The sequence below is a fragment of the Sciurus vulgaris genome (assembly GCF_902686455.1).
Source record: "Sciurus vulgaris genome assembly, chromosome: 10".
In the NCBI taxonomy this organism is placed as follows: Eukaryota; Metazoa; Chordata; class Mammalia; order Rodentia; family Sciuridae; genus Sciurus; species Sciurus vulgaris.
The window spans coordinates 14724960-14737743 of NC_136470.1; the positions used below are offsets into that span (position 1 = coordinate 14724960).

General features: G+C 39.2%; 1 protein-coding gene across 1 annotated transcript in view; it reads left to right on the plus strand.

Annotated features, from left to right (window-relative positions):
• The window catches only part of GRIK1 (glutamate ionotropic receptor kainate type subunit 1), a 414222-nt gene that overhangs the window by 289042 nt on the left and 112396 nt on the right, over nucleotides 1–12784 (plus strand). Inside the window, 1 exon segment of the mRNA XM_079100525.1 lies at nucleotides 2654–2797. Coding sequence (XP_078956651.1) covers nucleotides 2654–2797 — 144 coding nt within the window.

Here is a 12784-nt window from a genome sequence, read left to right on the forward strand (position 1 = left end):
CCATATCCATAGATTCCACCTCTGGTGATTCCACCAGCAGTGAATCAAAAAAACTCAAGAGAACTGGGCACAGTGGCACACTCCATAACCCCAGCTACTAGGGAGACTGAATCAGAAGGACGTAAGTTAAGAGGTCACCCTGAGAAACTTAGCAAGACCCTGTTTCAAAATAAAAATTAAAGAGCTGGGAATGTAGCTCAGTGATTAAGCACCTCTGGGTTCAGTCCTCAGTACTACACACACACACACACACACACACTTGAAAAAAACAAAAGAAATATCTATATATCTATATATCTATATATATAGATATATATATATAGAGAGAGAGATTGTATATACTGAACATCTGTAGATTTTTTATTATTATTCTATAAACAACACGGTATAAGAGTTATTTACATAGATTTACATTGTACTAGGCATTGTAAGTAATCTAGAGTTTATTCAAAGTATATGAGGAGAATGTGTATAAATTATAAGCCAATACTGAGCCATTATATGAGGGACTCAGATATTCTCAGATTTTACTATCTAAGAGAGGTCCTGGAAGCAATGCCCCATGGATACCAAGAGAAGAGTTTATACATTAAAACTTGTAAAACAGTATATTCTGCTGATAAAAACTCTGGACCACCACAGCATAGCGGCTATGAGGGGGAGTTCTGAAATCTCTTTGCATTCTGAGTTGGAATTCTCACTCCTTCTCTCACCAGCTACACAACGTTAAGCAAACTCAATTTCACTGTCTGTAAATGGAAAGAATGTCCTTTTCAAAAGTTTGATTTTAGCAATTAAAGGTGCTAACACACTTAAAATGCTTATGGTACCTGACATGTAGAAAATTGTCAATGATATTAACCATTATTGTGCTTTTACTGTAATTATTAAATCATTGCACAGTGATTTGGTTTAAAATCAGCACATGTTCATGGTTGAAAGCATATGCTCTAGCACCGAATTCTGGAGTTACAATACTGGCTTTCCCGCCACTACTTTAGAGACACCATTTAATCTCTTCATTGCTTTTCCATAATGGAGTCAAAGTGATGGTGAATATTCAATGTTTTCAAAGGACTCACAAGAGGACTTGAAATATAATAAGTGCTCAATAAATGCTCTTGATTGCATTTTACAAGGTCTCAATCTGCCAATAGCTTGCTTTCTCCCAATTAAACCAATTTGAAATAGCAGAGTGATGAAGATCAATGGCTGCCAGAATGAAATAGCCATGAATTTAAAGCCTGGCCATGCAACTGATTAGCAGGGTAGACATGTACCAGTCACTTAATTTCTATGAGCCTCAGTTTTCTCATCTACAAAATGGGTTATGCCAACTTGAATTGAAGTTATTAAAGCATTTTTAAGCTTTAGCAACTGCTGCCACCACCGATCTGACACGTTATATAGGTATGAATGAAACGATTAATCTTAAAACTTTGGGATTATTCAGCTCTCACAAAAACACACCTTATTTTATCTGATAATATTAAGTAATGTTATTTCCTTCAGTGAACATTTATTAAACTACTTTTATGTACCAAGAACTGTACTAGGAGTTGTGTGTAAGTGGTATATGCCTTTAATCCTGGTGATTCAGGAGGAAGAGGCAGGAGGCAAGTTCAAGGCCAGCCTCAGCAACTTAGTAAGGCCCTAAACAACTTAGCAGGACCCACATGATAATCTTCATTCTATAATCTGAATTCTAGGCTTAACTGACAATTATTCACTATATACTTATGGCCCTCCACAACTCAATATCCTGCCTAGAGGTCAGTTTTTTCCCATAATAAATAGCTTTATCTATCTGTACTGCTTATTTTGGAGAGTTGAGAATTTCAAATGAGCTAATGTGTTTAAAGTTGCAATGAAACCCCTGCAGTAAAATGTGAAGGTATTTTAATATTTTATCCCTAAAGAAAACCACAGAGCAGTAGATCTTGTAAAATTCTGTAAGCATCATATAAAATTTTACAAGTGAGAAGAATTTCATGAGGAAGGGAAGACAATGCCCAGCTCCAAGGAAGAATGACTGCTTTCAATCTCTGTCAGGGAAACATCCGCTGGCATGAGCCAGAATATTCTAATTCACATGCTATTCCTCAGAGGGTCTCCCCAAACTTGTTGAACTCCATTCTCTGACTTCAGCTTTCTCAACCCTGGTAAAGAGAAGTGACACAAGCATCCTTTTCTAGAAACCACCTATTACTTTTACTTGCAGGAGTTTCTTACTACCAAATATAAACCAGTAAATAGATAAATATATATAGATAAATTCTGAGAGACCAAATCTGGTAGTGAAAGAGTGAGCTTACGTAGCTTCTAGCTTGGTGTAGTCGATCTTAACTCCATGCTTAACAAAAGATGCTCAAAAATACTTGTTTCCCAAATCAAGTCTTTTGTAGCTAATCTGAGTTGCTCTCTTTTTTTAAAGAACTCGAAACAAAATAGAGATATGACTCCAATTTGCTCTGGAGTGCTCTGGAGTGTTCTTTTGGAGACAAAGAGCTATTGGAGAATGAAAATTTTACCGCTGAAGAATAAGCAGTTTTTGAGATCAGACAAATGAATGTGAAGAAGCAGGAACCTGGACTCAGGTAAAGGAAGGGAAGTGAGATGGAACTGAAGATGTGATGTGTGTTTTCCTCCACAGACTGAGGCAGCTCTGATGTACGATGCTGTGTACATGGTGGCCATTGCCTCCCACCGGGCCTCGCAGCTGACTGTCAGCTCCTTACAGTGCCACCGACACAAGCCATGGCGCCTCGGACCCAGATTTATGAACCTGATCAAAGAGGCAAGTGATGCTCTCTTGCAGCCCAGACAGCTCCTAAGCTCAGCACTGCTCCTTCCCACGTGCTTCTGTTGGCACGATGCTTCCAGGAGAGGGAAAGCCATTGTCAGCCAGTCTTCTCGGGTCTCAGTGTCAAAGGTTGGCCTAGAAAATTGCTAGGAATTTTCTAATGTGATGCCGAGAAGCTTGAAGAAGCTGTCGAATCATCATTCACTCTCTCTCATTTCACCCGTGGTGCCATTGGGAGCTTGTTCCATAGTTCAGTAAGTCAAGAGGAGGGTCAGTCCATTGCTGAAGAGTACCAGAGAAAGGCTCTAGATTGTCAGCCATGATTCCTGTGGCTCCTAAGGCTTGGGCTATCCAGGACTCAAAAAGTGACCTCTTTTTCTTACTGAAACTGTGATTATTTGGCCATTTGTTAACCAATGAGGACAATGTAGTGCCAACTGAGCTTATTCAGCACACTAAAGGATCTTCTAGACTACAGGGAGAAGGGAGTTCTTTGCTAGTGTCCTGGGATCCCATACTATCCCCACAGTGTCTTATTCTGTATAGAGGTTTAGCTTCACTTGCCCAGACCCTCTTCTGTGATCCCAAGACCTATATGTACATGCTCTTGAATTATATCTGGCCACAACTTCTTGCACTTTATGGCCTTTATGGACTTAGCAATATGAAATATGGTTCTTGGGAGCAGACAGGCATGACTAAGCATGCACCATATTCTGTGACACTCTCTGGAGTTTTCTCTGTGGGATAAAGAGATCTGTCTCTCAGGTAAAGATCATCTTTGCTCTCCATACTGGGGTAGCACGGGGTATGTCAAACCCCTAGGTGAGAAGAATGAGGTGGGTAGAGGGGACATATTGTCAGAGAAAACCAATGCATTATCCTAAGGAAAGACACCTGCTTTGAGCTCAATCCCTATTGTCTCTTCAGTACCCACAGACCCTCTCTCGGGCTGTTCAACCCACTTCCCATTAAAGGCTGATTCTGATCCATAAGGGTGAGAACCAGACTGGCAGGATGTGCAAGGAGTAAGCACCCAGCCTCCAAAGTAAGGTTGCTTTCAAGGCTGGGACTAGGGTGTGAACGAAGGAAGCACTCACCCTTAGGTGTAAACCCTGCACTTGCACAAGACTGAGAAGGAGTTCTTCCTTAAACTCTGTATCTCCCTTACCTCATTCTAGTCCCAACAGTGACTGCCTGCACTTATATCCTGGCTCCACTAACTCTTATGAGCAATCGAGTCTGGGCAAGTTATATAACCTCTCTGCGTCTCAGGTTTCTCTGTAAAATGGGATCACAACCATCTACCTCCCAGTCTTATTGTGTGGATAAAGAAGAAGACTACTGCTCGTGAAGAGCAGCATTGGAGCATAGTAAGAATTTGAGGTATGAGCTATTCTCTTGCCATGGGAACAAACCAATAGCAACAGTCTCATTCAGTTGACTGAGAGAATGGTTTCAGGAATTTAAAACTGGCAACAACAACAACAGCAGCAAAGAAATCACAAATAGGCATGAAATGAAATGCCCTTTCTGACAGCTACATAAATCTGACACACTGTGCCTAATAGGAAAACATCACATGGCCTCCTCTTCTCCCCACAGTGATCACGGTTATGTCCTCAATTGCCATCCTGATTACCTTGATCTTTAACACGAGAACAGCTGGTTCCCTTTTATCTCGTACCAGTGCAAGGAGAGGCAGAAGCTACATAAAAGCTTGAGATCAAACACTCAGAGCACCCCGAGCACCTTTTTGCTTGTACTTAAGTTGCATAAGAAGGTGAAATTACCAAGCTCCATTTAAGCATGTTTAAAGAAATAATGGGCTCCAGCATGAGAGACCATATTGAAAGCAAGAAAGCATTTTATATTCATTCACTCCAAAGAGCAAATTCCCCATTCTCAGGCTCCACAGTTGGAGGTGAAAGGAAGGATGTGGGGGAGAATGCATCAGAAATCCTCATCACCATTGTTCACATCCTCTCTTTTGTCTCGTGTGATACAGTGCCATATGCTACCTTTGGCTGGATATAGGTACCTGCCGAGAAGATGGGTTGTAGGGGTGGGTAACTAGGAGCAAGGCCCCAGCCTGTTGGAAGACTGGCACAGAGGGAAAGAAAACACGCAGTAAAGAAAACGCAGGTGTTTCTTTAGATGAGCACACAACTCAACAAAACTTTGTAAGTACCCGACTTTACTAGGAAACATGAAATATGTTATTTACTCCTAAAACTTTCCCTAGTCCTTTCTTTTAGAAGTCTCACTTTCCAAAATTGGAATCAAAAAGAATGTAAAAGAGCAAATCAGTAGTTTGAATTTATGGGGTAAAGATCAAATTTGTCACAGGAGGTAAATTTCCTGAGCAGAGGAGTTTGCATGTGCACTAATCCTTGATAAATGCACATTATCCAGAATCAGGAAGCTTTTCGGATGTGTATCTCAAGTTGCCTATTATTCAGTTTTTGAGCATGCGTGGAGACAGGGGAGAGTAAAAGAACATTTGAAACATGAGTGAGTATGATAGAGTGTAAGGTTAGGTTGCTGGGCATTTACCAAACAAGTGTGTTTTAGGAAATGACAAATTCCTATTTAACAAGAATTACTGGAAGTTCATTATGTAAATTATATGTATAACATACACACAGAAAGATACACACACACACACACACACACACACACACACTGTGGTGCTGAGGATTGAACCCAGGGACTCACTCATCCTAGGCAAATGCTTTACCCTGAATTATACTCCAACCCCCTAGGCATGTCCTAGTAACTTGCCATCACATGGCTAGCCCTTCCCAAAATAGCAGATATGAACTCTTCCATTTACTAATATAAATTCTACATGGTTGAGAAACAATAGGCATCCTTGAAGCTTTCCTGTGCCACAGGATAAATCCTATACCGTTCATCAGGTTATGCAGGGTCTCTAGTGATCTTGTTTCTGATCTCCCATGCCATCTCTGTCATCTCCTTCACAGTCTCCAACACTTGCTAAACCTGCTGGGCTCCCTGAACTTGCCATATAATCCTGCTGAATTTTCTTCCCTCTGATTAAAATGCCATCCCCTGCTAGATAATACTGTATGTCTCAATGCAACTACTAGGTCCTATCTGCTGGCCCTGACTCACAAATGTGGGTTCCTTACCTCCATTCTAGCTATTATTACACCGTCATGTTTATTTGCAGGTCTGTCTCTCAGCTGTGCTATTCTAGTCTCCATTTCCCAGATTTGCACAACCTTGGGCATAGAATAAGTACCCAGTAACACATGAAATTATTATCAAATTAATGAATGAACAAAAGAAACTAAGGACACATACTTACAGCATATAAGCAAGTGTAATTGCTCTAGGACATACTCAGCACATGAATATCACATCCAGAAACAATTCAAGAAAGCAGAGACCAGTCCTGTGCCAGGCATGGATTCCAATGGGAGAGTGAGACAGGGATCTTAGGAATACATCAACCCATTTAGCTATAGCACTGGGAACACAGAGTCTGAGATTCAGTGGCAGTTTACCATCAGTGTAAACTTAAGTCATTTAGCTTCTTTGTTTCTCAATTTCTGCTTCTATAAAATGGGAATTAAAATGTCCATTCCATATGCTTGTGTGGATTACATGTATTATATGTAAAAACTAGCAAGATGTCTCTCATGCAGTTGTTGCTCAGGAAAGAGTAGCTACCATCAAGTAGAAGATTCTGTAAAAAGTGTGTATCATGGAAGGTGGTTGTCAGAAGAAATGAGGCAGTGAATGGAAAACATTAAGTATATTGCCAAGCATAGTGTAAGCACTGCAAGTTTGCAGTTAGTATTTCTGGTGTCATGTCATTGTTATTTTTACTGGAGTCTAGGATGATACAGCAGTTGTTTGCAAAAAGAAGGACAGCAGGAAATCAGGAGTTCCCTGGAGACAGGCATGCAGCATATGTGACATCAATGACAACCATGCCAGGGAATGAGGGAACTTTCGATCATAGATTATGCACATGATTATTCAGGGAAGGTGAAAGGACACTAGATAACAATCATCCACGTTGAGTGTCTTAAGTCTTTTCAGGCAGCTGTAATAAAATACCATAAGCAAGTGGCATACGAGCTGACTGTGGGTCACCTGATGAAGCAGCTGTGGTGGGGGCAAACAATTGAGGATTCTTGAAGAATCTCTAATCATGGGTGCTGATGATAGCAATGAACTAGGTCTGGAACAGAGAATCGAAGATTTAGGTTAAATAGTGGTCCCTAATTATTTTCTGGGTCTCAGGCCTTCTATTAAAACTGATGAAAGATGAATCCATTATCCTCATAAAATGCACACAAATTTTACTGCACTCTCAGGAGTTCCCTGAATCCCACATTAAGAATGCTTGTGTTAAGTTTTCAAATAGATTTCAGTGGAAGGAGGGCGGGCAGCAAAATTATAAATGAAGCATAAGGAGTTCTGTTGGGCCTGGAAGGAGTGGTCCACGTAGAAGTGGTGAGAAATAAATTGAAGTAAATATGGAAAGACAATTGGAAATTGCCTACTGAGGTGAGAAACTCAAATTTGATTGATAATTGACAGGAAGCTACTGTTCTTGAGGCAGAGACAAAATGATGTTTCAGATCGTTTATTTTGGCAGCTCTGTGTAGACTTAATTGAAACAGATAAACTCACAAAGATTATTGAGGAAGGTATTGTAGACATCTTGGTTTAGAAGTGATTATCACTCATAAAAAGCTGGAATGAAAAGGGATTTACTCAAAACAAATGTATGTTTCTTTGATATAACCCTAACTTCTCCCCTGAGGTTTAGATTATCCCAGTCCCTTCCTTTCTGGAAATTTCTCCTTAGATGTCCTCCTGCCACCCCCCCCCCCCACCTACAAAAAATGCCCCAACAAACTACATTTCCTATTAAACTGATTATTGTAGAAATGCCCCTCCCCCAACTAAGAACTATGCAACTGGTACATCAAAAACAACTACCAAGACAGCTAAAATCACTTATTTTTGCTCCAACCTCCCACCTAAAATTAGTTAATGAAAATTTGAGGACATTCCATGACTTTTTGTGTCATTAAGGCAATGAGAGTCCTAGCGTCCCTTAGTATTGAAGCACAGTCTCAACTCAGTGATTACAATGACCAAGTCTAAGATATGAAACAATAGGTCTAGTTGATTTAACATCAAATTTCTCCCCCTCTGAAGACTCAATCAAAATGGGGAGGGTGCGGAGGGTAGCTTCTCTTTGTTCTCCTTTCTCTTACTTCCTTGACTACTGTACTTCCCACTCACCCCCAGAAGATATAGGACAGTTAGTATTTGGTTGGGCTGACTTCTGCTGTAGAGCTTGGTGATTGACTAGTTTAAGCTCATGTTCCCTATGGGCCTGGGAGATTTTTGAAGCTAACTCTTTCTTGAATTACTTCCTTTGACTCTATGAGTTCTTGTTGAGCCATCTCTCCTGACGTTTCTTTGACCCAGACCAATGGGTCCCTATTCACTGGAAGTCACATGGCTTTCTCATCCCCTTGACATGCAGCAGCTCACCCTGTGATATTTTGACTAAAGTCACCTTACCCCTTATTTATTTTAATCCAGGCCATTCCCACTGGTATATAGGAGACACTCATATACCCGCTCCCTGGAAATTTCGGGAGTGCCTCTAATCATAATGTAGCTTAAGTCCCCAACTTTCTGCCCTAAATATTCTTTAGCACCATTCCTTGCCCACTCTCTCACTATTTCTTTCCTGGAATATTAAAATAGCCTCTATCCAGGCTCTGTATTTTGAGTCTCGACCTTTTTATAACTATTGCCACGTTTACAAAAAGTCATGCACATAAATACAGGTGCATTGTGGGATATTCTACCCTCTAGAAATACAAATCTACTGTGGTTTCCTAAGTCCACCATCCCGTTCCAGTAGAAAATGATGAGATTCTCTTTTCCTGACTAAAACGTACCTATTAATATTCCTATTATAATATTCCTTTCAACCCAGAAAGTCTGCCCTCCATTTTATCTCAGGCTAACTGTTACTCAGAACTCATTTTCTTTAGCAAGTCTCTCCTCAACTTCTATTTAAGGATGGTCTTCCATTAGATCCCATTGCTCCTGCACACCTCCCTGTTAGCACTTACCATGCTCCATTCAGGCACTGTAAGATCTTTCCCTGAGGCAGAGGCAAAGTTAATTTATTTTTGTGTCCTCATAGCACCATGCCTGAGCATGGCAGGCATTTAAAAGATGCTTGTTGAATTGAACCCAGGAAGCTAAAATCTAATACATAAAAAATGTTGTTGCTGAACTAATACATAATTTTAAACTATAACAATAGTTCCTCATTGCTCTATTCTAAAATAAATTTACTGTTTAGGAATGAAGAATTGTTTCCAAATCTCAATGTGTATGGAATGTCACTGAGAGCTGCAAAAAAATATGGGCAGCTTTCCGCCACTGTTTTGGTATGAAAATATAATTTATTTGTTCAGTTTTGATGGAATTAAGATAATAAACTTGAACATATAAACTGAATATTTAAATTCAAGCTTCAAAATTCAAATAGTAAAAGATCAAATTCTTTACTGAGGCACCTATATATACCTTAATATTTATCTGGAGTTTTCTTTAGCAGGTCAGTATTGAGTGGTTGATTTGTTTTTTATGAGAACTAGGTAAAAAATAGCACTGGTGAAAAAATTGAAGTCCTGGAGAAACATAAGCTCTGACATATTTAAATCCTACCATGACACTACTGAGGAACATTTCTCACTATCGCATGCTATTTGATTTTGTTTGCTAGGACAAGCCGTCCCATGGACTGCATAGATGATATTGGATCTGGCCAGAAAACACAGTCCAATTTCTACTGTTTGGAAAACTTCTTTTCTCGTTCTGCACCTCTTGACAATTCCCTGCACTCTGTCCTAATTTTTTAACCTCTCCACCTAGTCTGCACTGGGTTAAATGAAAACATTTCTTCCAGAACTCTCTCACATTTAGGACACTTAGACCCAAAGGAAGAGTAGATTTTTTAGGTCCTTCCCTAAATTCCCTCTTCAACTCTGAACAAAGAAAAGAGATGAGTTCCTAAACTTTCAGAGTTTATAGTTCTTAACTGTTGTATATATTTTCTTACATATATAGCTATTAGTTCATATGTGCTGCTATAAAAATATATGAGACTGAGTAATTTATAAAGAACTAAAATGTATTTCTTACAGTTCTGGAGGCTAGGAAGTTCAAAATCAAAGCATTTGCATTTAGTGTCTGATGATATTCAATAAGAATGCTGTATTTCAATTCTAAACAAGAGAACAGAATAGTGAGCAAAGCAAAGTCCTCACTCTCATGAAAGTTCATACTATACCTAGGAAAATCAGACATATATAAAGAGAAATATAGTATTTCAGATGATGATAAGAATAATTTTTTAAAAGGCTCAGAAGAAGTCAGAACTTCTTGAAGAGAGAAATGGGAATTTCTATATTATATGATGTGGTTAGAAAACAGCTTCCACGAAGAGTTAAATTTAAGTACATAAATCCCTGAGGGAGAAGAGGGAGCCAGGCATGCACATTAGGAGGGTACAGTGTCCATGGAGTGAGAATCTTGGGCATTGAACATGTTCCAAAGTCCTTGTTCATTGCCCGACGAACGGATATTTTGGCTACCTCTTTTTTTTTTTCATATTCAAACGACACTGTAATGAACATCTAAATTTATGCATGAAAGCAAGATTAGCTCTAGATCAGCACAGTCCATTAAAAATGTAATGTGGATTACATATATACTATATTTTCTGATACCCACTTTTAAAAAATAAAAAACAGATGAAGATAAATTATATATTTTACTCAAACTAGTGTAGCCCAAAATATTATCATTTTTGATGTGAAATCAGTATAAAAATTATTAATGAGCTATTTTACTCTTTCTTAGGTCTTTTAAATTGAGTATTTTTCATGTTTTTATTAGTGATTATATGTATACATAATACTGGGGTTCATTCTGACATAATCATAGGTGCATAGAATATAATATGCTCCATTTTAGTCCCCCATATTTCCTCTTTCCCGCCCCCATCCCTCCATCAGTTCCCCTTCCTCTACTCTACTGGTCTTCTTTCTATTTACTTATAGGATTTATTTTAAGCTTAAACCACCTCTCAACTTTGTCTAACCACAGCTCAAGTATTCAAGAACCACATGAACCATCACCATGATATTGGGTAATTATCTTAATCTACTGATAATTAACTTACCAGTCAACTTAGGCTGGTATGACAAAATACTATAGACATGGTGGATTAAACAACAGATACATATCGCTTACAGTTCTGGAGGCTAAGAAATCCAAGATCAAGTTGCTGTCATGGTCAAGTTATGAGGACACGTGCCTGGTTCACCTATGACTGTCTTCTCACTGTATCCTCACATCATTGAGAGAGGTGGCTCTGGTGAATCCTCCTCTTTTTATAAGGGCACCAATCCCATTATAGGAGTTCTATCTTCATGACCTCTTCTACACCTAATTACATCTGCAAAGATTCACTCCCTAATGCCAACATATCGGGATTAGGGCTTCAACATATGAATTTAGGGGAAACACAAATATTCAGTCCGCAACAACAGATCAGCTCTGGCCTGTACACACAGAAATGAACTTTATGACTCATTTTCTACTTTAATAGTAGAATAGTTTATTATCACTGCACAGAATACCCACAAACTAAGAGACTTAAAACAACATCCACGTACTATCTCATACTTCCTATAGATCAGAAGTCTGGGCAAGCCTTACCTGGGTCCACTTCTCAGGGTCTCAGAAGGCTGAAAATGTTGCTGCTTGGGACTGTAGCAGTCTCAGCTAAGGCCTAAGGTTCTCTTCTAGGCCCACATGACTGTTGAAAGAATTGGCTTCTGGAAGCTGCAGACCTCTTTGCAGTTAGCTTCTTTAAGATCAGAAGAGAACAAGTCTGTCTTCTAAACCTCCACTTAAGGGCTCTCTTGATCAGGTGAGGTTCACAGAGGATAGTCTTACTTTTTAGTGAGACAAAGTCAACTGATTAGAAACTCCTATTGCCAGTTATGCTATACCATCATCTTTGTCATTTAACATGACCTAATCAATGTAGAAAGACATGTGTCATAGGTCACAGGCCTCACTCAATCTCAAGGGGAGAGTATTATCAGGACATTATTCCCTAGGGTTCAGATTAGAACTCCGCCAACCACAACCAGATATTGTCAACTTACTCCACAAAGTATCTCCAAGGCCTTGCAAGCCCTGTAGCTTGCTCACCTCCTTATCCATACTATGCTTTTGCTGCATAAAGAACCCCAGATTCATAGTCCCTCTACTTATATCCCATTCTATCCACCTCCTCTCAGATTCTCTTCCCTTCCAAAACCATGTAAGCCTCATTGTTGACCATCCTAATTACTCTTTTGTCAACACCTCAATTTCTTTCACCCCATTTTTGTGCTACACCTACCTAAGAAAATCCCAGTGCTTGATCAATACTATAATCTGCCTTCCCTTCCCTGACACCAAGGTTGAAGCTAAAAAAAAAAAAAAAAAAAAAAAAAAAAAAAAAAAAAATCATGCATCCTTGCAGTTCAGCCCCCTGGGCTCTCAGGGCCACCTCTCCTTTCTTTTACTTCTCAATGCACATTTATTTCTTCCATCCCCCTTGACAATTATCCCACATCATTGTCACTTATATAAAGCCACAATTCAGCATGCACTACCCTCATTCTCAGCTCATCTCCAACTTATTTGAGAAAATTGAATCCAGCATGTGTGAACACCTTTAATTAAAAAAGAAAGAAAGAAAGAAGATAGAAAGAAAGAAAGATAGAAAGAAAGAAAGAAAGAAAGAAAGAAAGAAAGAAAGAAAGAAAGAAAGAAAGAAAGAAAGAAAGAAAGACATGGCAAACTCTTTTCATAGTCATTCCCTTTCTCCAAAATCAGGGAGAG